The sequence below is a fragment of the Phyllostomus discolor genome, chromosome 14 (assembly GCF_004126475.2).
Source record: "Phyllostomus discolor isolate MPI-MPIP mPhyDis1 chromosome 14, mPhyDis1.pri.v3, whole genome shotgun sequence".
Taxonomy (NCBI): Eukaryota; Metazoa; Chordata; class Mammalia; order Chiroptera; family Phyllostomidae; genus Phyllostomus; species Phyllostomus discolor.
The window spans coordinates 9,318,097-9,337,654 of record NC_040916.2 but is presented as its reverse complement, the minus strand read 5'-3'; the positions used below and the strand labels follow the sequence as shown (position 1 = coordinate 9,337,654).

General features: G+C 37.9%; 1 protein-coding gene across 3 annotated transcripts in view; it reads right to left on the bottom strand.

The window, feature by feature from the left end:
* Window positions 1-19,558, bottom strand: part of SYT14 (synaptotagmin 14) — a 228,330-nt gene that overhangs the window by 86,664 nt on the left and 122,108 nt on the right. For all 3 annotated transcript variants that reach the window (XM_028530798.2, XM_028530797.2, XM_036015611.1), the window contains one exon: window positions 2,778-3,049. In XM_028530798.2, coding sequence (XP_028386599.2) covers window positions 2,778-3,049 — 272 coding nt within the window. The remainder of the gene's footprint in view (window positions 1-2,777; window positions 3,050-19,558) is intronic.

Sequence of the window (19,558 nt, the reverse complement as noted above, 5' to 3'; positions counted from 1 at the left end):
CAGCCTTGGTCAACAGGAGGCCCACAGAGGCTATGTATGGTACATACCGATCAGGTTTATAGAAGAAATTACTTGCCCTTCACTTTCTCTCTCTCCCACACTTCCCACAGAAGAGCAGGTCCTGAGATAGGATGTGTGGGTCAGTGTGGACTACGCACCATGTGGACTAAAACAACACCCTAGGGATGGCAGAGTGACAAAAAGAAGGAACTGGGCCCTGACTGACGTTGTAGAGCAAAGTCACCTACTCACCCTGGACATTCATTTGTGAAAGACAAGAAATCTTCTGTGAGCTTTACCCACTGTATTTGGCTCCTGGTTATAACAGCTTAACACCTACCCTAACTATTACACCTACTACGTGCCAAGCCCCTGTTTAGGTGGGAGGGATGCAGAAGAGAACCAAAAAGACACAAGTGCTTGACCTTATAAATATTACCCATCTATTTACTATGACTCACTTGGCAATACACATGGAAAGAAGAGGACAAATGAAGAACATCTGGCAGAGTGAACGAAGTCTCAAAGTCTTGTAGCGTTTTTTAATACTATAGAATCCAATCAGAGTAAATGCATTCTTACTTTGTAAAAAAAAATGTACAGTTTAGAGCAAAGTGTTTTAATGCATGCCACTTCCTAATGATAATTAAGGGTGAGTAATTACATGGCTTTGATATTTCAATTAAATATTTTCTAAAATAGTGTCATGACAGCTAAGATTTTCCAGGCAATAAAAGTTGTGTAAGGTTGTAGGTAGCTCTGAGTTTTGTTTCTCTTGGTGTCTTCCTAACTTTTTTTCTTGGCATTCTGACAATTCTCAGAAAACCAAGGGTTAAGAGAAGGGGACCTTTACAGATTAAGCTAATTGTATTCTGCAATGGGTAATTAGAAAATAATTCTTCCTTTCAAGGTCTCTTAAAGTTTTGATGGTCTTCAGCTAGCAAGAGGCCATCAACAGAGTTTATGAACTCCTTGCCAAGGAAGTCTTCCGAACCCTCACTGGCTTCCCAGTTCGGCAGTGTATATGGGGACACTCTAGGAGAAAGAAGAAAGTAAAAATTTTGTATTGGATTAATATCCATTAAAGGGATAATGGGGAGTAAAATAAACTTAAAAACACAAGAGTGAATTGTGTACCAACATATGCTATTATCGTCTAAATACTATGTAATGTGCATTTGCTCTACTGTTTGAACATAGTCTGCTGTAGAAGACACAAAACCCAGCGGGGTGGAGGAGACTCATAAGAAGTGTTAACACAGAGAGCAAATTAACAGCTTCTGCAATATGGGCAAAACTCACGGGCTGTGTTAACTATAGATAACGAGTAACAAAGGTAACTTCACAGAGATAGACAGAATTCTGACAATGTGTTAAGTACAGACAGTAGCAAAATTAATAACTTGTAGGATATGTTAAAGATAAGAATAAATAGAAAATATGATACAGCAAGTGAGTATTACCTATGAAAGGGGATGGAAAGCCCAAGTCATGACCATGTTGCCTCTAGGCTGACAGTCCTGTCACCCATGTGTTCCACTGAAGAAATGCAGATAGAACCTATGCCTACTTAGCCCACTCACTGCCCAAGTTTCACTGGTGACCAGGAGTACTTGCCCCTGTATTCCTTCCATAAAATAAGTTATGTGTTCCCAGCCCGTGGCACCCCTGCTGCTATCTCAACTCGTGTCCTTGTTTCCACACGTAACTGGGGGACGCTGATGGAGCAGAAAGAGCGAGGCAGGACATATGGGCATTACATGAAGCAGGGTTTGCACAGTGTGGTCTTGCCTCCTGTACCACTGGCATCCTATCCCAAGTGGGTAACTGACCTCACCTTCCTCCTTGTACTTCTTGTTTTGTATTTGAAATTTTGGCAGTAGATGAAAATTCACCCAGTAAGAACAATGACATACTACAGTTTCATAAAATGTTGTCTAGGATAGAAGTTGTAAAAACTTGTAATGCAAACAGAGTAAACGTAAATACTACCTCACAAAACCTCTAGATAGCCCTGATAATTATCATCTTTATAGAAGTAATTAAAAAAAAAATCTTCTTCAAACATGGAAAGGCTTCAAGCGTGTAACAGCCCTATTATTTGGTGTCATTTTCACATTTTTGCTCCAAAAGAGAAAATAACTTGGGGATGGGTGGAAGCAGGTAGAGCGGGAAATGGGGACATTTGTAATAGTGCCAACAACAACAAAAAAAGAGTAAATAACTTAATACACAACCACTCAGCCACTCTGAATGTACTACGCCATGAATCCAAATGTTATCAGTAAAGCTGAGCATGACTTCTCTCTTCCTTATTCTATGATAGGAAAATGCAAAAATGTTATCTTGTAAAATATTAATGGACAACTTACCATTAATAAAAATATCCAAAATAAAGTAATTTTTAAAAAGATACAAACATAAATAAAGACCTCAGCATGAAAAAACAGGTAAATAATTCTAGAATAGCTTTATTTAAAATGTTAAAAATTTTTAAAAATCTATGTTGAGGTTGAAACTTGGGGGAAGATAATTTTTCAATATTTTGTGTATTGTTCTCTTTTTTAGCTACCCATTTTCTCTCGAGGGGGGAGCTGCAGTTTGGTTGGGACACCCCTAGTAAGCCAGCTGGATAAAGATCACATCTAGGATAGAAACTGGTATAATTAAGCCACAAAGGACAAGAGAGTGATAAAACCTTCTCACCATGAGGAGAAGTGCAGGGTTATTATTCTCCAAATAACATCCATTTCAATGTTCTGTGTGCTTTTACTTACTTCAGGGCTCAGGACTGCAGTGCTGTCGCTTGGAACATCTTCTTCGCATCCTTTGTTACGAAAACCTTCTATTCCACGACCTGTGCTTCCTTCGCTCGGGCACTTGCTATATGAGCATCTTGGACTGTTGCTGCAGTGGGAAAATTCACATTTACTGTCCCCAATTTCTGAGGGTGTACATGAGAGGTGGGGAGAACCACTGTCATCCTGATATGGTGGTGGCTGCAATTCATCCAGTGGGGGTGTTCTTCTCATTCTCTGAATGCAGTTTCCTGATAATGATCAAGAATCTGGTCACTGTTTCCAAGTAGCCTCAACATGCAGTACAGTGCACAGCAACTGTAAATAACTTTTTAAAAAACTGATTAAAAATTTGTGGCAATGTAACTATTTGATTTTATTGTTCTCTAGTTCAGATGCAGAGATAAGCTAATCTGGTTTCCCACTCCTCTCCTCCTGCACAGTAATATCAGGAAAAATAAAATATACTCTCATATATTAATACCGAGATCCTGTTATATGGCATAAAAAATGGGAGAGTGTTTATTCATTTAGTTCTTTCTTTCAAAACAATCCTGAAGCATACACACTTCATCTACTCCCTTATGATCTGTGGCCTCTTTAGCCACAGTAAGGAAAAATATTGTAGGTAAAACGCATATAAAAACTTCATTTATCTTCTTCAATTACTGAGATGAACTGAAACTACCATTCAGCTTAAAGGTCAGAAACTATTTCCCACATCTATCCTAGATCCAGAACCCCAAAAGGAGGTGCACTGTGGACCGAGGCCTAACCCCCACGGACCAGCAGACACTGAAGGCTGCACTGCATCCCAGTCCCGCTCCGCTGTCACCGCAGCAGGAGGCCACTCCAGTGGGGTGGGGGGGCCTGGTCTATATGCCATTGAAGTGTGGCTCCACCTCGCCTACAGCAGGTCTCTCCACCCCCAGCAGTTCATTTGAAACCACATTTTCTTTCACTCTTTATGTTATCCTGTAACTTTTTTATTAATTATTTCTTAATGGCTGAGAATAAACATGTCTGTGAACGGAACAGAGGTGGGGGCAGCAGGGGGAAGTAAGGAAACAGAGTTCAGTTTACAACTGAAGAACAGCGAAGTACGTGTAGATAAACCCTGAATGCAGTATCATACTACAGGTAAACCCTACTCAGTTTTTCTTTTAATGGGCTGTGAATCTCCTTTCTCAAAAGGGACCCTGGAAAAAGACTGTATTATAATTCTTATGAAGGAGTTCAGGTCGGATGTTCAAACAGGTCTTCTGCTCTTCTCAGACAGAAAAACTTTACATTAGAACTATAAAACTTATTTTTAAATTATTACAATGCCTGGTTCAAATGAAAAATATTCATTTGCATGAACTTAGCACAAATTTACACATTTGCTCAGAAGCCCTAAACCTGGAAAAAGAGAACTAAATGCCATACGTAGTGAGTATAACATACTAACTTCAGTTTATTAAACATGAGCAAGAAGTAGAAAAGTTATCAAATTAACACAGTTGAAGCTAAATTTGAGGAGATAGGATAGGTTAAACAGATATACTGCAAGCAGTTGCCAATAAAACACAATATCCCAGATTTCAAGATGGGGCTTCCAGAAAAGCTTTTGTCCTCCTGACAAAAGCAAGCAGATTCAACTGGCACGCCCTTTCACCCAGTGGCCCTTCCCCTTCCCCCTGCCTGAAGGTGCAGCAGCCATCCCATAACCATAAAGGAACATGCAGGAGAATGAAAGCTTAGCATGGAGAAGTAGAAAAATAGAGTCTGAGTACCTGAGACAACCCTAAATACCTATCTCCAAATTTCTTGATGCTCAAGACAAATAAATCCCTATTTGTTTTTTAATAACAAAGTAACAAAAAAATCAGAGTTGGATTTGATGTTGTTTCCAGATATATTCTCTACCAATAGTTTTGAAATCATTAGAATTTGCTGCAATATAAAGTCAATTAAAAATTTCCTAATGCAGTGGTTCTAGGAGTCAGCATACCATCTTTTCATTTACTGTTCTTTTTTTTTTAAGAGAGGTGATTTTTCCCAGAAGTCTCTCAGTGTATTACACACATATCTCATTAGACAGAACTGGGTCACATGTCTATTTCTAAACCCACCTTTAATAGGGAGAATGGGATTGCTGTAATTGGCTTAGATTAATCAGAAGCCATTAAATTAAAGCTGTGATGGGGTCAATTTCACTGTTCGTATCTATTTGGAAAAAAGTAGATGCCGCTGACCCAGAAACAAAGAAAGAAGACTCATAAGTAAAATTAAAAATGAAAGAGAGGATATTACAACCGATACCATAAATACCAAGAATCATAAAACACTACTATGAACAATTAAATGACAACAAATTGGAGCTAGAAGAAATGGGTAAATTTCTAGAAACATACAATCTACCAAGCCTGAATCAGGAAGAAATAAAAAATCTAAATAAACAGTTACTAGTAAAAAGACTGAGTCAGGAATAAAAAACATGCCAACACACAAAAGTTCAGGACCAGATGGCTTCATTGGTAAATTCCACCAAACACATAAAAAGTATTTAGTAACAATCTTCAAATTATAACAAGAAGAAGAAAGAAGGAAGAAGAAGAAAGAAGAAAGAAAAAAGAAAGAAAGAAAGAAAGAAAGAGGAGAAACAACAACTTACAAACTCATTTTACTAGACCAGCATTACTATGATACCAAAGCCAGATGAGAACATTACAAGAAAAGAAAATTACAGGCCAGTATCTCTGCAAAATCTTCAATAAAATATAAGCAAGCCAAATTTCAATAATACATTAAAAAATCAGAAACCACAATCAAGTGGGATTTATTCCAGGGATGCAAAGATGGTTTAACATCCACAATCAATCATCATGATACATTATATTATGAAGATGAAGGATAAAAATCATACAATCATCTCAATAGATGCAAAAAAGCATTTGGCAAAATTCATCATCCAATCATGGTAACAACTCTAAAAAAAGATACTGGGTACAGAGGAATCGCACATCAACATTATAAAGGCCATATACGAAAACCCATAGCTGATACCACACTCAGTGTTAAAAAGCTGAAAGCTCCTCCTCAAAGATGGGGAACAACTCAAGGAAACTGACTCTCACTACTTTTATTCATCATAATACTGGAGTCCTAGCCAGAGCAAAGAGACAAGGAAAAAAACAAGGCACTAAATTGGAAAGGAAGAAAAAAAACTGTCTCTATTTGCAGATAATAAGATATTATATATGGAAAACCCTAAAGACTCTACCACACACACACAAAATTATTAGAACCAATCAATGAATTCAGTAAAGTTACAGAATACAAAAATCAATATAAAAACTGATTACATTTTTATACACTATAAGAAAAAAAACTTTTTAAAATCTCATTTATAATTGCAACAACAAAAATACCTAGAAATAAATTTAATCAAAGGGGGGGCATCAAAGACCTATATACTAAAAACTAAAAGACAATAACAAAAGAAATGGAAAATAATACTAATAAGTGGAAAGATATTTCATGCTCATGGGTTAGAAAAAAGTAATATTGCTAAAATGTTCACACTACCCAAACCAATCTACAGATTCAATGCAATCACTATCAAAATTCCAAAGGTATTTTTCACAGAAATAGAAAAAACAATCTAAAATTTGTACGGAGCCACAGAAGACTTGAAATAATCAAAGAAAATCTCGAAAAAGAACAAAGTCAGAAGTATCACATTTCTCAATTTCAAACTATATTTAAAAGCTATAGTAATCAAAACAGTATGGCACAGGCATAAAAAGACACACAAATCAGCACAACAGAATGGAAAGCCTAGAAACAAATCCACACATAAATGGTTCACACGATAAAGGAGCCGAGAACACACAATGCAGAACTATAGTCTTTTTAATAAATGGTGTTGAGAAAGCTGGACAGCCATATGCAAAAGAATGGAACTCTACTACCACCTTATACAAGATACAAAAATTAATGTGAATTGGTTAAAGGACATAATACTTGTAGCAATAAAACTCCTAGGAGAAAATACTGTCTTCACAATATTTTGCTGCAAAGGCAACAAAAGCAAAAACAAAGAAGTGAAATTACACCAAACTAAAAAGCTTTTGCACAGCAATGGAAACCATCAACAAAATGAAAAGGTGTCTTACTGAATGTGAGAAAATACTTGCAAACCATATACTGGGTAACAGGTTATATCCAAAATATATAAAGAATTTATACAACTCAATAGCAAAGAACACAAACAATCTGATTTAAAAATAAAAGCTGAGAATCTGAATAGACATCTTTCCAAAGAAGACACCCAACTGGCCAACAGGTACATGAAAAAAAGATGTTCTACATCACTAATCATCAAGAAAATGCAGATCAAAACCACAATGATTATCATCTCACTTAGAATGACTATTATTTAAAAACAATGAGAAGTCACACATGCTAGCTAAAATGTGGAGAACTCCTTGTGGTGGGAATGTAAACTGATAAAGCTCCTATAGAAAACAGTATGAAGACTTCTCTAAAAATAGCGCTACCATATATATGACCCAGCAATTCCACTTTTGGGTATTTATCCAAAGGGAATGAAACCACCCACTATCTTGAAAAGATATCTGTCCCCCATGTTCATCCCACTATTATTTTTAATAGCCAAGACATGGAAACAACCTAAGTGTCCAGTGACAGATGAATAAGTAAAGAAAATGTAGCATACAAACACATAAAATAAATCAGAAAAGAGAAAAATACTGCATGAGGTCACTTATATGTGAAATCTAAAATAAAAAAAATTCAGCTCACAGAAACTGGGAACAGATTGGTAGGTGCCAGAGGCAGGGGTGGGAGATAAGAGAAATGGGAAAAGCTGGTCAAAAGGTATGAACTTCTAGTTACAAGGTAAGAAAGTCCTGGGCATATGAAGACAGCACAGTGACTACAGTTAACAAAACTTGAAAGTTGCTAAGAGAGTAGATCTTAAAAGCTCTTATCAGAAGAAAAAATTGTAACTGTGAGATGCTTGATGAGAACTAAACTTATTGTGCTAATCACTTTGCAACACGTACATATATTTCATAATCATTATGTTGTACCACTTTGGACTAATATAGTGATAGATATCAATTACATCTCAGTAAAACTGGAAAAAGAAAAGTAAAAACAAATGACTCACCACTTCCTTTACAAAAGCGTAAATGTAATTATGAGTATAAAGACATATACATATAAAACAAAGGCAAAAAAAAAAGTAGATGCCCAAGGAATGTAGGCTACAGGAAGGAGGAACCTGAAGGATGGTGGCTAGAAAAGCCAACATGACCAAGTTCTTGCCCTTCTTATCCTGCAATCTGATGATAAAGTTTTCACTTTTATTAAAATCTCTCTCGGTGACCCTTTTTCCTCAATAGCTGTTATGCTGTAATAATCCTTTTCTGAACTTCCTTTTGATGCGAACAGCATAATATAATTTTTGTCTGGTAATAATGTTACACCGTGCTTCCTTTGGTTTATTGTTATTATTTTTAAATCATATCCCTCTCTAGTTGCCTGCAAACTCAGGTATTTACAGAGCTGACCATCAGTCATCTAGCTCTTGTTTATATTTCGTGTAACTGTGCTCCAAAGACTAAGGTACAAGTTACTGAGAGAGGGCCACCGATATTCAAAGATGCTAACAAGGCTCTATGGGTAGACTTCACTACTGTTTCTGGATTTGAGAGAAACAATTTTAAAGCTGGAATTGGAATATGCAAATCATGTTAGCATATACAAATTATATATTACATACAATAATATAACAATGCATATAATAATAATTACAAAAATAGTCAAAGTTTTGAAAGTAATAATATCTCCCTTTATTCTTTACTTTTACATTTTACTTTTCAAAGTGAAAAACACCCAAATGTACATGGAATAGGAATTCCACTAAAAAGACATTTTTTAGGAGGCTAGTATTATCCTAATTCCAAAATCAGATTAAGACACAACAAAGAAAGAAAATTACAGGCCAATATCACTGATGAACATATACACTAATTCCTCAACAAAATATTGGCAATCCGGATCCAGCAATACATTAGAAGATTATACACCACAATCAAGTGGGATTCATCCCAGGGATGCAAGGATGGTACAATATTCTCAAATCAATAAATGTGATACACCACATAAACAAAATGAAAGGCAAAAATCACATGATCATATCAACAGATGCTGAAAAAGCATTTGATAAAAACCAGCAACCACTTAAAAGAACACTCAGCAAAGTGAGAATAGAGGGATCATACCTCAACATGATAAAGGCCATGGTATGTCAACATCAGACTCAACGGGCAAAAACTAAAAGCATTTCCCTTAATATCAGGAACAAGACAAGGGTGCCCACTTTCACCACTCTGACTCAGCATAGTATGGGAAGTTCTAGGCACAGAGATTAGAAAAGAAAAATAAATAAAAGGTATCCAAACTGGAAAGAGGGGAGCAAAAAACTGTCGTTTGCAGATATAAATGACAGTGTACACAGAGAACCCCCTAGTCTCCACCAAAAACTACTCAACATAATAAGTGAATTTGGCAAAGTAGTGGGATACAGAGTCACTATTCCAAAATTGATGGCATTCTTGTACAACAACAAAAATTATCAGAAAGAGAAACTAAGAAAAAAATCACTTTACTGTAACAACAAGAAAAATAAAGTACCTAGGAATAAATTTAACCAAGGATGTAAAAGAATTGCACCTGGAAAACTACAGCACACTGAAAAAATAAAATGAAGAAGATACAAATAAATGGAAGCACATACCATGTTCATGGACAGGAAAAATTAACATCATTAAAATGTCCATACTACCCAAAGCAATCTATAGATTCAACACAATTCCTACTAAAATACCAATGACCTATTTCACAGATGTAGAGCAAATATTCCAAAAATTTATATGGAACCAAAAAAGACCTCAAATAGCTTCAGCAATCCTGAAAAAGAAGTACAAAGTTAGAGGGATCACAATACCTGATATTAAACTATATTGCAAGGCCACTGTAACCAAGACAGTCTGGTACTGGCATAAGAACACAGACATTTAAATCAATGGAACAGAATAGAGAACCTAGAAATAAACCCATGTCTCTATGGTCAATCAATATTCAACAAAAGGGGTGGCAGCATACAATGGAGTAAAAACAGTCTCTTCAATAGTGTTGGGAGAATTGGACTGGTACATGCAAAAAAATGAAACAAGACCACCAACTTACACCATACACAAAAATACACTCAAAATGGACAAAGGACTCAAACAGAAGTATGACACCATAAAAGTCCAGCAGAAAAACATAGGTAGTAATATTTCAGATATCCCACATAGCAATATTCTTGCTCATATATCTCCTAGGGCAAGGGTAATCAAGGAAAAAAATAAGCAAACGGGATTGTAGCAAACAAAAAAGCTTCTGCACAGCTAAAGAACACATCATCAAATTGAAAAGGCAAGCAACACTATGGTTCCCTTTGTTATTTTTTTGACAATGATGCATCGGACATGGGTTTAATTTCTAAATTATAAAAAGAACTCATAGGACTCAATGCCAGGAAGACCAACAATCCAATTAAAAAATGGGCAATGGATCGGAATGGACACTTCTCCAAGGAGGACACAAAGATGGCCCATAGACCTGTGAAAGGATGCTCAAGGTCACTAGCCATGAGAGAGATGCAAATTAAAACCACAATGCTGGCGTTCTTTGAGATATCACCTCACACCTGTCAGATGGCCACGATTAATAAATCAACAAACACCACGTGCTGGCGAGGATGTGGAGGAAAGGGAACCCTGGTGCACTGCTGGTGGGAATGCAGACTGGTGCAGCCACTGTGGAAACAACATGGAATCTCCTAAAACAATTAAAAATGAAACTGCCTTTTGACTCAGCAATTCCACTGTTGGCGAATATACCCCTAGAATCCTGAAACACCAATTCAAAAGAACTTATGCACCCCTGTGTTCATAGCAACACTAGATATAACAGCCAAGTGCTGGAAACAGCCTACATGCCCATCAGTAGATGAACAGATTAAAAAACTGTGGTATATTTACACAATGCCATACACGCAGCAGAAAGAACAAGGAATTCCTACCCTTTGTGACATCACAGATGGAGCCGGAAATTATTATGCTAAGTGAAATAAGCTGGTCAGCAAACGACAAATACCAAATGACTTCACTTATAACTGGAATCTAATGAACAAAATAAATTAATGAGAAAAACAGAACAAGAGACATGAAACATGGCACAGACTGACAGCGGTAGGAGGGGAGGAGGGAGGCTGGGAATGGTGGGAGGAAGGGGAAGGGACTAGTCCAAGAACATGCATGAATGACTCATGGACATGGATAACAGAGAAGGGGACTGACTGTGGGAGACTGGGGTGGGGTGGGCGGAGGGGGCAAAAGGGAAAAATACTGGGACAACTGTAAAAGCATAAACAATAAAAAATAAAGTAGAAAAAAAGAGTAAAAGGAAAAGAAACAACTATGGAACTTTTGCACAATGGAATACTATTGAGCTGTAAAAACGAAGAAAATTTTATACTTTGCAATAGTACGGATGGACCTGGAGAACATCATGCCAAGTGAAATAAGCCAGTTAGAGAAAGACAAATACCGTATGTGGTATTCACTCATGTGGCATCTAATGAGCACACTGAACTAACAAGGAAAATAGAGACAGAGACAGGCTCATAGACGGAGAGCAGGATGACAGCCGGTGGGGTGAGGGGAAGTTAGGGAGCGGAGGGACTGAGCAAAAAAAGGAAAAAGGACTTGAACATGGACAACAGTGTGGTAGTTGCTGGGGCGAGGGGTTATAAGCAGACTAAATGGTAATTGAAAAAAACAAAATAAAAAAAAACTTTAAAAAAGAATTTTAAGGAACACATTACATAGTTACAAAGTACCTCTGACAGAGTACTTATTAATTACTGAGAGTACTTGTACAACCGAGAAGCCCAGCAGCTACACCTCCTTGATGAGGAGATTGCAGTGAACATTATGACTAATGGGACAAACCAAAATCACACCTTGCCTCCTAAGATGCAATGAGAGGAATATAGCACCACTTCTGAGGTATTCCAGCTAGGGATGCATAACCTGAATACAATCATGAAAAAAATCAGAAAAACTCAGGTGTTCTAAAAACAAATCACCTGTAATCTTCAAACAAAGAAAGACTGAGAAGCTGTTCTAGACAGAAGGAGACTAAGGAGACACGACAACTAAATGCAAAGCGCGACTGTGAACAAGATCCTTTTGCTAACATGGACATTATCTGGACACCTGTGGACCACAAATGGGCTCTTGAGATTAGATAGTAATGACATATCAATGTTAGTAACTTAATTTTGATTATTGTATTGTGGTTATTTAGGAGAATATTCTTGTTTGTAGAAAATACACACTGAAGCATTTGGGGGATGATGAAGCAGCAGGTCAGTGGGCCGCCTACCATCACATGGCTCGAGGCAGGTAAAAAGCACTTTGTAATATGTTTCCAACTTTTGTTAGTTTAGAGAATGTGTTTTTTTAAATCTCCATAAAAAGACACCTTCATACTTTCTGAAAATAAATCTGAAAATCAGATAATACAGACGAATTCCTAGAGAAACACAACCTATCAAAACAAACTCAAGAAGAAACAGAAAAATGATATATTATTACATCTGCTACAGAAATTGAATGCATATTTTAAAACCTTCCTAACAAAGAAAATTCCAGGCCCAGATGGCTTCACTGGTGAATTTACCATTTAAGGAAGAAACAGTCACAAGTCTTACACAAAATATTTCAGATAACACAAAAAAAGGAAATATTTCTGAAGTTATATTTACATAACCCTGACATCAGGGCCTATAAAATATTTTATAAGAATAAGCCAATCCCTCTTGTGAATACAGATATCAAAATTCTATACAAAGCATTAGCGAAGCAATTGATATAAAAATTCTATAGAGAGGCTGCTTCCAGTCAAGATGGTGGCACAGGTAAATGCGGTACTTACCTCCTCCCACAACCACATCAAAAATTACAACTAAACTACAGAACCATCATTCCAAAGCACCAGGAATCTGGCAGAATAGAAACCCTACAACTAGGGAATTACAGAAGGCACACTGAGACTGGTAGGAGGGGCAAAGATGTGGAAGAGGCTGGTCCCATACCCACATATGGCAAATAGAAATTAGAAGGGATATCTCAGATGCAGAGGTCCACCCTGAGGAGCAAGGGTCCCAGCCTCACACCTGGCTTCCTAACCCAGGGTTCCAGTGCTAGGAAGAGAAATCCCCACAACTGTGAGCCAGCGGGACTGAGGCTGAGGGAGACAAAGGGCTTCCAGAGTCCCAGGCAGTTCCTCTTAAAGGGCACATGCATGGACTTATTCAGACTAACTCCCTCTGAGCCCCAGTAATCGGACAGCAGCTTGAAAAACCAGAGATACATGGGGAGGGACTGAATTGTCCTGCATCAGGGCAAGAGTTGAGGGCGGGCAGCATTCTCAAAGACAGAAGTATTAGCAAAGGCCATTGTTCCTTTGATGAGCCCTCCCCCCACAGAGCTGGCAGGCAGGTACCACATATGAGAATACATCATACTGTTCATACTGTTTGCCCTGTCTGGTGATTCCAAGGCACCACCCAAGCTGGTTCCAGTGACTTTTCCATATGGCCAGCCAGTCAGAATGGCATGTCTTGGCTCATGCCCCAGATTTTCCTAAAATCTCTCGAAAAAGCAGTATCTGGCTTCAGTGTGCCCAGTACATCTCACTAAGTGCCCTGAGGCCTAGAACTAGTGGCAGCCAGCCATGGTTCACAGCTTGGCCTCTCCCGGGCACCTCCAAGCCTAACACAAGTGGCAGCCATCTGCAGATCACTTTGTGGCTTATGTCAGGTGGCCCGGGGCAGAACACAAACAAAGGCTGACCTTGGCCAACACCTCCCAGGGGGACCCAGAGCCAGGGCACCCAGCGGACAGCTTTAGACCACATTGAAGAACCATCACTGAAACACCTCCACAGTGAAATATTAAAGGGGCAAAGTAGGTGGGCACCAGAGCCCCGCTGAAGTATGTCCTGCTCAGTGGGATGAGTCATTGCACAGCTGATTGGCCTGGGGGTAAATCCATCCCACTGCCGTGTCAATGGCAATCAAGGCTCAACTACAACAGAATGAATTACACACTCCACAAAAAGGGGTGCACCTGGAGTGCCCTACTCAGGGGAATGGGGAGGCTGTGCCACTAGACCCTACCTGCAAAACACCTACTACTTAAGGCCACTCTACCAAGCCTGGAAGATGTAGTAGCTCTATCTAGTACACAGAAACAAACACAGTGAGGCTGCCAAAATGAGTAGACAGAGAAACAGGTTCCAATTGAGAGAACAGAACAAAACTAAAAAAAAAAAAACAAAGCAAGAAAACAACTAAACAAAATGGAGACAAACCATCTACTAGACACAGATTTCAAAACACTGGTTGTAAGGATGCCCAAGGAACTCTGGGGAAGAGGAACTTAAGTGAGAATATCAACAGAGACAGGAAACATAAAAACAGAGATAGGAAACATAAAAAAGAACCAGTCAGAAATGAAGAATACACTAACTGATATGAAGAATACATTATAGGAATAAACATTGGAGTAGATGAAGCAGAGGATGAAATCCGAGATCTGGAAGATAAGGAAGCCTAGAACAGCTAATCAGAACAGGAAAACGAATCCAAAAAATAAGGATAGTATAAGGAGTCAACTTCAAGCATACCAACATTTGCATCATGGAATGCAAGAAGAGTAAGAAACTGAAAACTTATTTGAAAAAATAATGACAGAAAACTTCCCTAACTTGGTGAAGGAAACAGATATACAAGTCCAGGAAGCACAGAGAGGCCCAAAGATGATGAACCCAAAGAAGTCCACACCAAGATCCATCATAATTAAAATGCAAAACGTTAAAAGCAAAAAGAGCATCTTAAAAGCAGCAAGAGAAAAGCTGTTAGTTACATACAAGGGAGCTCCCATAAGACTGTTAGCTGAATTCTCAAAAGAAACTTTGTAGGCCAGAAGGGATTAGCAAAAATATTCAAAGTGATGGAAAACAAGAACCTACAACCCAGATTACTTTACCCAGCAAAGCTATCATTTTGAATCAAAGGACAAATAAAGAACTTCCCAGACAAGAAAAAGCTAGAGGAGCTCGGCACCACCAAACCACTATAATAAATACACATCTATCAACGACTGAATCTAAAAATCAAAATAAATGAACAAGATGAAAAGAAATAAACTCATAGATGCAGAGAACATTTTGACAGTTGACAGATGGAAGGGGTTTGGGGGATTGGGTGGAAAAGGTGAAGGGATTTTAAAAAGTACAAATTGGTTGTTACATAAGAGTCATGGGGCTATCAAGGACAGCACAGGGAATACAGTCAATAATATTCTAATACTATGTCTGGTGTCAGTTAGGTGCAAGATTTACTGGGATGATCACTTAGTAAATTATGTAATGTCAAATCATTTTTGATTTGTGGGGATTCAAGTGGGGTATACACTTGAAACTAATATAATTATGCATGTCAATTGTAATTAAAAAAATAAAATATTTAAAAATTGTATACAAAGTATTAGCAAACTAAACCCAGAATCATATAAACAGGGTACTACATCACAACCAACTTGGGCTTATACTAGGAACATAAAGTTATTCTATGAATGCAAGGTAGATTTACTACTAGAAAATTTATCTATTTGCATTGAAAGAATTAAATAAATATGATAATCACACAGATATTTGATGAAAGTTATTATCCACTCATGATAAAATCTCCATACAAACTGAGGTTGGAAGGCAATACCCTTTATTTTATAAAAGGTATCTTTAAAAGTCCCACAGCAAACATCACATTGAACGGTGAAATAAATGTTGAAAGCTTTACCTCTGAGATAGGCAGTAAGACAAGAGTGCCTATTATCACCACTTCTATTTAGCAGTGTACTGGAGGTGCTAGCCAGTGCAGTAAGTTGAGAAAAAGGTAATGTAAAAGGATCAGAAAGAAAGAAATAAAACCCATTACTCTCAGATGATGATTATTATATAGAAATACCAAAATTTGGGATATATTAGAATTAGAAGCAAATTGAGCAAGGTCACTGGATATGACATCAATATAAAAAATCAGTTTCTACACACATGCAATGAGCAATTAGAAAGTGAAACTTAAAAACAAACCAATGTGTCATTGCATCAATAATGTCAAATACCTAAGTACAGATCTAAAAAATCACCCTGCTATTATTTTTCCAGTTCTTGGGTTTACAACTGAAATGTATACTTTTAGCCAACTGGCAGAAGCCATACTTTGGCTTTCTAAGCAGTGGCTATTTGGTATAGGAAGGGACAGCTGGACACCATTGAACTTCCTTCCTGTAGCAACAAGACTCCGAAAGGGAAGAGAAGAGGCGAGTCTACCATCAGAGATCTGAGAACTGTAGGTCTGGTGAATGTCTTCACCAGCTTGGCCACTGCAAAAGTTAACAGGCTTGACAAATGATGTCAGATTACCATTAACTTAATTAGAAGATGACTGCAATGGGAGTTGTCATTCCAGATGGAGTCTTCTTATTCAGACAGCCCTGGTATTTGATAGATGGGTTTAATTTAGCAAATGCTTTTTTCTTCAGAACAATCCAGAGAGAACAAAAATGACAGGTTGGTTTCACCAGACAAGGACAGCAATGCTCCTACTGTCCTGCTACAGGGACACAGTAAAATAGTCTTGCTCTGTGCCACAATCTGCTCTGCAGAAACCTTGGCCACCTCAACATCCCCTACTACGTCTCCTTCATCCCGCTGCATACGACAGCCGGCTGCTAGTACCTGAAGAGTTGGGAGAGAAAGCGCCTTGGTAAAATACACGTGTGTGACAGAATTGAGAACTAAATCTTACGAAAATACAAGGGCTTCCCTCCTCAATAAATTTCCTGAAGGTCCAGGGGTGTGGTGAAATACTCCTCCCAAAGTCAAAGAGAATGTCCTACCCCTTGTCTACCTCCCTTGCTCCAGCTTCACTACTCAACCCTTCCCCTTCCCAGAACGCCTACCCCTCTCAAACTAGTTGTGGTGATAGATTACAATGTCCTCAATATGCCACGTTTCTTTACGCTGCCTTAGGCACATGCTTCTCCCTTGCCTGGGATAGTCTTCACCTGCCCCTCCCTCTTACTTAGCTAATTTCACTCACTGTCCTTCAAACATCAGTTGTTAGCTCTTTGAAAAACTTCAAAGATGCATTCTCTCCTATCGTTCCCAGTTGTACTCATTGTCCTTCTCCAGACATATCCACCCTCCGCCTAAACACACACAACGAAGCATGCATAACTACTGGGTTAAGTGTTCCTACTAGGTATTTCTACAGCACCTGTTGCTTCTATCATTTCCAGGGGTGTCCAACCTGCGGCCCACAGGCCATATGGAGCCCAGGATGGCTATGAATATGGCCCAACACAAATCGTAAACTTACTTAAAGCATTATGAGATTTCTTTTGTGATTACATCACAGTATATCTAATGTGTGGCCCAAGACAATTCTTTCAGTGTGGCCCAGAGATGCCAAAAGGTTGGACACCCCTGACTTACACTGAATCAAAGTTATTTGTTCAGATACTATGAACTGTGAGATCCCTAAGAGCAGTTACTATCTCTTTCGTCTTTGTACCTGCAGTGCTTAGCAACACAAAGCTTAAAACACAGCATTAGGTTTTAAAACCTTTGCTGAATGGGCAAAATAATTGTTGCATAGGTATTTCTTCAATGTAATCCAAACACGACTGGCAAGGCATTGAAACTTCTGAGTTCACAGACCATGAACTCAAACTATTTTTTGTTTAAACTTTAAGAAACCAAAAAAGCGGCCAATGTTCACAGATGTTCAAGCTGCCCAACATTTTGGGACTTTTCTAATTAAAGCATGTCACAGAAACAAGGCGGTGCAGAAAAGGGAATAAGAAAAACATTATTTTAAAAAATTCCTCCCAAAAATAAATGTGAAAAGTCTGACAAGAGTAGTTAAATAATCTGACTAGATATTATAAATATGAGTCTGAAAATAACTTAGAATTTCCTCCAGGGGATACTGGAAGGTTTTATTCACAAGTTGGCTAAATAATTAAATGAGATGACATATAGGAAATTCCTACTATCATTCCTTTGAAAGGCTAATTTTATTTTAAATATATAGAGCAGATATTTTAAATTCATTGCTACAAATTCACTGAATCATCCTAAAGAACACACTTTTTGAAAACAAAGCAAAGTAGATGACTGGTATTCCTCATAAAATCTTACAAAATCGAAAATTCTAGGGTTAAATTTAACTGTATTTTATTACCTTTAAAATATAAGAACTTATTACCAACAGTGGTAACTGGGATTTCTCCTTCTTTCTTTGCTCAACTATACTAAAATTGCAAGTCTTCTGATGAATTAAACTGCTAGTTAAATTTTGAAAGAAAGCAAAATTACCATGTTACTTTCAGTAAATATTTTTGTCTCTCATTTTATTTCTGTGGTCAATGCTACCCAATTTTACTTGCAGAAAATATTTCATGTTAATCAATGATCAGAAATAATATGCAGGAATTTGTTTTCACACGTGAGGGAGTAACTGGTGTTGGGTTAGCCCTTGTGCTCTGAGCAACCATAAAACTGGATAAATTTACGAAGCAACTGTGCAGAGACAGGGGTCTTGAAAGTCTGCGTGGAGGGCTCCCATGAGTCCGCAGCTAAGTGCTGGCTGTACATGCGCAGAGACAGACCACCCAAGGCTTACCAGGTAGCAAGAACACCGAGGCATCAGAGGCCAGTCGGTGCTGGGGAAAGAACTGTGCTGGGGGAATTCCGAGTGTCTTCCTGTGATGGTTGGTTAGAGCACATTCCATCAGAAAACTCCTCAACTTTTTAAACCTACTTTATTGTGGTATAACTTATAGAGAAGAAAATACACCATTTCAATGTATACTCCAAGGAATTTTGACAAGTGTACAGCCAATCACCACCACAAAGGAGATGCAGAACATCCCCATCCCCCATAAACTTGCTCATGTACCTTCTTCTCCCAGAAGCCCAGCCACAAGTCAACCACTGATCTGATTTCTTTCACAATAGTTAGGCCATAAATGGAATCATATAGTAAATAGTCTATATTCTACTCTAGTTACAATTTATCCTTTCATATTGTTTTCGAGGTGGCTGTACCTTTTTGCTCACCAATATTTGGTACTGCCAGTATTTTTAATTTTAACCATTTCATTGGCTGAGTACTGATACTTCATTGTGGTTTTAGTTTGCATTTCCCTAAATCCCTAATGATTTGAGCGTCTTTTCATGTGTTTATTGACCATTCTTGTCTTCTCTACTGACACATCATCCAACCCTTGAACATCTTTTAATCAGGTTGTTTGCTTCTTATCGACTTGTAACAGTTTGTGTAATCTGGTTACAGTCCTTTATAAAATGTATATTTTGTCCAAGTCTGTGACTTGCCTTTTCATTTTCTCAGTGCCTTCTGAAGAGCTCAACTTTTCAGTTTTAATAGTAGTCGGTCATTCCAGTTTTCTTTATGATTCATGCTTTTGATTCCTATCAATAAAATCTTTGCTCATTGCTTAGCCATTAAGATTTTCTGTTTTGTCCTAGTAAATATATAT